At 36.5% G+C, this 5555-nt stretch overlaps 1 protein-coding gene across 1 annotated transcript in view; it reads left to right on the plus strand.

The window, feature by feature from the left end:
* The window catches only part of LOC107666937 (inter-alpha-trypsin inhibitor heavy chain H2-like), an 18078-nt gene that overhangs the window by 6154 nt on the left and 6369 nt on the right, over positions 1 to 5555 (plus strand). The window contains exons 7-12 of the mRNA XM_016458467.1: positions 247 to 372; positions 474 to 655; positions 1524 to 1709; positions 1797 to 1936; positions 4667 to 4845; positions 5173 to 5313. Of these exons, the coding sequence (XP_016313953.1) occupies positions 247 to 372; positions 474 to 655; positions 1524 to 1709; positions 1797 to 1936; positions 4667 to 4845; positions 5173 to 5313 (954 nt within the window). The remainder of the gene's footprint in view (positions 1 to 246; positions 373 to 473; positions 656 to 1523; positions 1710 to 1796; positions 1937 to 4666; positions 4846 to 5172; positions 5314 to 5555) is intronic.

Raw genomic sequence — 5555 nt, forward strand, 5'->3', positions numbered from 1 at the left:
TCTCTCTCTCTCTCTCTCACACACACACACACACACACACACACACACACACTCTCTCGCTCTCTCTCACACAGACACACACACTCTCTCGCTCTCTCTCACACGGACACACACACTCTCTCTCTCTCTCTCACACAGACACACACACTCTCTCTCTCTCTCACACACACACACACACACACACTCTCTCTTTCTCTCTCTCACACACACACTATTGTTTGTCATTGACCCTGTATTTAACCCCAGGCACCAACATCAATGAGGCTTTACTGAGAGCAGTGCAGATGCTGGTTAGAGCATCCAATCAGGGACTGATCGACCCTCGTTCTGTGTCTATGATCATTCTGGTGTCTGATGGAGACCCAACAGTGGGTAAGATTTATTAACGTTTACACTATGCATCCTACCCTCATGTCCTGAAGTTTCCTCTAGTCCTCAGTGATCTACTGTTTCTCTTTTCACGTCTTGTACAGGAGAAATAAAGCTGAACACTATTCAGAAGAACGTGAAGCGTGTGATGAGGGAGGAGTTTTCTCTATTCTCTCTCGGTATTGGCTTTGACGTAGACTTCGATTTCCTGGAGAGAATGGCCATGGACAACAGAGGCGTCGCCCAGAGGATTTATGCCAATCATGATGCCGCAGAACAGTTAAAGGTTTAATACAGTGTCACAATAAATCCTATCTCTTCCATTTTAATCTTATTTCTTTCCAAACCATGACAAGTGACTGGACCTTTTAGATGATCGCCTGTTTTATTATTATTATATATTTTTTCTATATTTCACTCTTGCTAACCCCTCTTACAGTGAAATGTTATTGGTTGAAAATTCTGCTCATCCTTAAACATCAAATATATTGCAGTTGTCTATTATTGAGACATGTTATACAGCATATATTATTTATATATAATATATATCATTTTATATAATTCATTACATATTTCAAAATATATAGCAATTCACGTTTAATTATAATTTTACTGTGTAAGAAAAAATATTACAAATAAATTAAAATTAACATTTATATCAAAAACAAATATTAAATATAAAAAAATATTAATCAGAATATTTTAAATAGCATATATATATTCTTTAATATATTCTGATTTTATATTCAAATTCATTAAATATGTCAAAAATATATTGCAATTCACGTTTAGTTAACATGTTAACTTTGACAGCTGTAAAAATACGTTTTGTAAAAATCTGTTACATTTATCACAAAGATTAAATTGAACAAAAAATTGAAGTTTTTCTAATGGAAGTTAGAAAAAAGATGTGAATTTCTGTATGAACTGAAACATTTCTCATCAAATTCTTCCAAGTCCAAATGATCTGAGCTGTGCTATCCAGACATAATTTTATATCCCTACACACTCTCAGTATGTCAGCAATTATCTCGTTTGAGTCTATTGTTATTTTTCCAGAATCTAATGAGAAACATCTGAGATTAATTGGATGTGAATGTGAATGAAACAAAACTCTTTTGAGCTTTTAAAGACTCAATTTCTTCTCTCTCCAGACGTTCTACAGTCAGGTCTCCTCTCCTCTCCTGAGGTCTATCACCATTAATTTTCCTGAGAACACGGTGAATAACGTGACTCAGAATCGTTTTGATAAGTTCTTCAGTGGTTCTGAGCTGATAGTGGCTGGAAAACTCCAACCATCAGACCTCACAACACTGCAAAGCTTCACCACCGCTGCTGCTGTGAGCCCCTTCACACCTTTGTCTCTGTTCAGATTTAAAAATTCAGTTTTCATGCCTTGTTTAATAATAGTTGTTTTGCTTTTGTAGGCCAACATGGACCTGAACATTCAGACAGAGGCAGATATTCGGGAGTTGGACTCTGTGCTCGGCACACATCAACATTCCTTCACTGGCTTTGCTCGGCAGATGTGGGCCTACATTACTGTCAATCAGCTACTGGCCGAACGGTGAGAGAAAAAACAGGAGCTGTTTTATTAGATTTGAGGCCACCTATATGCAAGATTGCTAATAATTGATCAAATAAACTTTAATTTGAGATGAAAATGTATTTAAAATGTCCTTCTGATGAATCAAAACAGGAAACTGGACCAAAAACAGGCATTTGAACAAAATAAAAATTCAAAGAGGTGACTCAGAAAATTGCCTCGACAAAGTAGAATTTCATAGTAGAAGACAATGAATTTTTTTGTGCCATCAGTCACTCGTGGTTCTCTTGGTTCTTGGCTCATTTTGAGTCAGACATGAAGACAATTGAATCAGTGATTTGTTGACTCGAGAACAGCTGCGACTGGATCAGTCTAATTCGCAAATGAATCATTGGGTGCGATTTGTGAAACACTTTAATAGGTTCACTGAAAAGAATCAACTCGTTTATGAATCAGAATGTCATTTTCGTCAGTTCAAAATAACGAATATGTTTTTATGTAATGTAGTGCAGTAATGTTGTGAAGTAAAATGAAAAGTACAGATAACCCATTTTCGAACATACAGTAGACGTGAAAGTGCACTATCCAAACTTAAATTGTTATTATTCATGAACGCGTTGGAATACAGACCTAAGGTTGGACTCTTTTTAAAGAAGACAATCAGCAGATTATTGCAGAAGTTAATTATTTTAAAATATAAAAGTATCAAAGAGTTATAGACGTTTAAATTTACTATAAAGAAAATGCAATTGTATTTTATATAAAATAAATATTTTGCAAAATATTTTTAAATACAAAATTGCTATAAAATTAAAGCCTTATGTCTAAATAAGTTATGTTCCAAATTTGAAGTTGATATTAAAAAAAATCCTGTGAGATTTTATTTAGGACGTTATACCATAAACATCCACCGGGTGCCATGCAAACTCCATAGAATTATTTTAATGCATTTTTTTTCTGTAACAAATGTCTAAAATTCTCCTATCACAAAATATGGAATCCTGAGACTCAGACCTTTGCAACGATATGTATTTTGTCAAGATTATAAAAAGTTTTGATTGTAAAATACCTTAATACATTTTGTAATATGACACTTGACATCACCCACTAAGGGGGAGGAGACTGCCAAAAGATTTTAAAGTACCATTTCTATGGTAATGTAATATCCGATTTAAAAATGGTTCTCATAGGATGAATTTTGAGGTTTTACCATTTGTCCATGTTTCACTCCGTCTCGAATCGCGCTCGCGGAAAGCGCTTGAGAAACAGTGGGCCCTATCATACACCCGGCGCAATGCAGTGTTTTTTGCTAGTTTCAGCCCGACGCAGTTGTCATTTTCACATCCTGCGCCACGTTGTTTAAATAGGAAATGCATTTGCGCCCATTTGTGCGCTCATCGTGCTGGTCTGAAAATGAGGTGTGTTCAGGCGCATTGCTGGCGCATTGCTATTTTGAGGCAACTGAAATAGACTGCGCCATTGACCAACAACACACACAGGGACGCACAGCAGTACACAAACATGCCAAATATTAAAAATTAAAGGATTGCAATGTAAAAGATTATTATTGTGTAGGCTACATAAATGTAAAAATGCCTACATGTCATAATGGATAGTCATTGCATGTATCAGAATTAGGCTACCTATTTGCTCGCGCCGAAGCAGCTCCGTTTCATCTCTGGAGACGCGTTCTGTCTTTGCGCTTGCAAATTCCGCCGTTTAAATAGCAAATACGCCATGGCACGAGTGCAACTGTCTTTTAAAGGGAATGGGAGATGAGACTCTTATTGAAGTGGGGTATGAGTGGTTATGAACGAATGAATGAAACGCATTTGTCCGTGTTTCACTCCGTCTCGAATCATGCTCTCGGAAAGCGCTTGAGAAACAGTGTCTATTCCGTAGCTCGATGCGCTTTCAACTTGTTTTTTTAGTCTGGAGCAAGACTGTACTACATTCACATTACATGATTTAACTGATTTTTACATAGAAAGGGCGAGAGCGCACCGCATTAAAAGAAATGATCATTCATGTTTTCATGACTGCTGGCCAAATTCAAAAACGAAACTAAAATTAAATCATCTTTGAGAGCAAGGGGGCCCCCTGGTGTTTCGGGGGCCCTACGCAGCTTGCGTATTTTGCGTAGAGGAAGGATCAGCTCTGGGTGACACAGTAACAAAGTAATTTCATTATAATACTTCAATTATAATACTTCAAATAATACTTCATTACTGACCATCACTGCTCATTAATGTTACTTATGTTCACCTGGTAGTCCTACCTGATTTGCTAAAAGACAGATGTTGGTAAATATGCCCTGGTACTGTGGCCAAATGAAATTTAATTCAAAATAGAAGATAATGTCCCAAAAAGTGTATTTCCCGAGTGAACAACCTGTGATATTTCTAAAAGTAGGCAGGGCATATTTTGTGATGTAAACTAACAAATGTTTCAACTTACTGTTTCAATAGTAAACATCGAAACGTCAAAAAAAAAGTAAATTGTTTTTGCCGAATTTGCCATGATTTATTTATTTTCACTTCTCAGTCCATTTAATATAAATTATTCTGGATTTTTTCTTCTATATGTACTATGTATGCCAAGTCTCACTTAGAATTATTTGCTGGTTTCAAAAGTAATACAAAGTAGACAAAGCATGTCCAAAGCACATCATACATCAAAAATGAGGCTAAACGGGAATTTCTCTCTTGTGTTTCCCTTTAATCGTACCTCTGTGGATTTCCTCTCATGTAGCTCTGTAGCTCCTACTGCATCTAAGAAGCGTAGGATCACCCAGAGGATCTTGGCCCTGGCTTTAGAGCAGCAGTTTGTGACACCTCTCACTGCCATGCTGGTGGAGGGTCACGACCAGGGGAGGCCAGAACGACTGATCGCAGACTCGCCCAGAGACTCCAAACATGGCTGCTGCTCAGGTACCAAATCCAAACCCTTATCAATATTGCAAAAGGCTTTATTATAGGGATAGTTCACCCAAAAATGAAAATGTACTCACCCTTCACTTGTTTTAAACCTGAGTTTTGAAGAATGCTGGTAACCAAACAGTTAATGGCAGCTATTGACTTCCATAGTATTTTTTTTTTCTCCATACTTTGGAAGTAAATGGCTGTTTGGATCAATAAACGATGACAGAATTTTTATTTTTGGGGGAACTATCCCTTTAAATAAAGTATGTTTAAAAAATATTGTTGTTCTAGTTATCTATTTATTATTATAGGGGTTATATATTTTTCCGTTCTTAGCCACTGCTCCCTTATCTGGACCACCACCAGTGCAACAGTTGGTCTATTCAAATCCTCCATGGCTTCTGCCTACAGTTGCTCTGAATCCCAACGAAGTAGCCGGAGTGCATGAAAGTATCATCCCTGAACACATCACTGGTGGTAATGCAACACAGTCAAATATTAATTAGGGTGTTTTCACACTTAGTCTGAAAGCAGTTCACATGTTTTTTTTTTATTTGAATGTGAATGCTCAAAACATCATTTCTTTTCAATAATGCTGTCAAACGATTAATCGCGATTAATCGCATTTGAAAATAAAAGTGTTTGTTTACATAATATATGTTTGTGTACTGTGTATATTTATTATGTATATATAAATACACACACATACAGTATGTATT

This window comes from Sinocyclocheilus anshuiensis, unplaced genomic scaffold (genome assembly GCF_001515605.1).
Source record: "Sinocyclocheilus anshuiensis isolate Anshui unplaced genomic scaffold, SAMN03320099.WGS_v1.1 scaffold719, whole genome shotgun sequence".
NCBI classification, from domain to species: Eukaryota; Metazoa; Chordata; class Actinopteri; order Cypriniformes; family Cyprinidae; genus Sinocyclocheilus; species Sinocyclocheilus anshuiensis.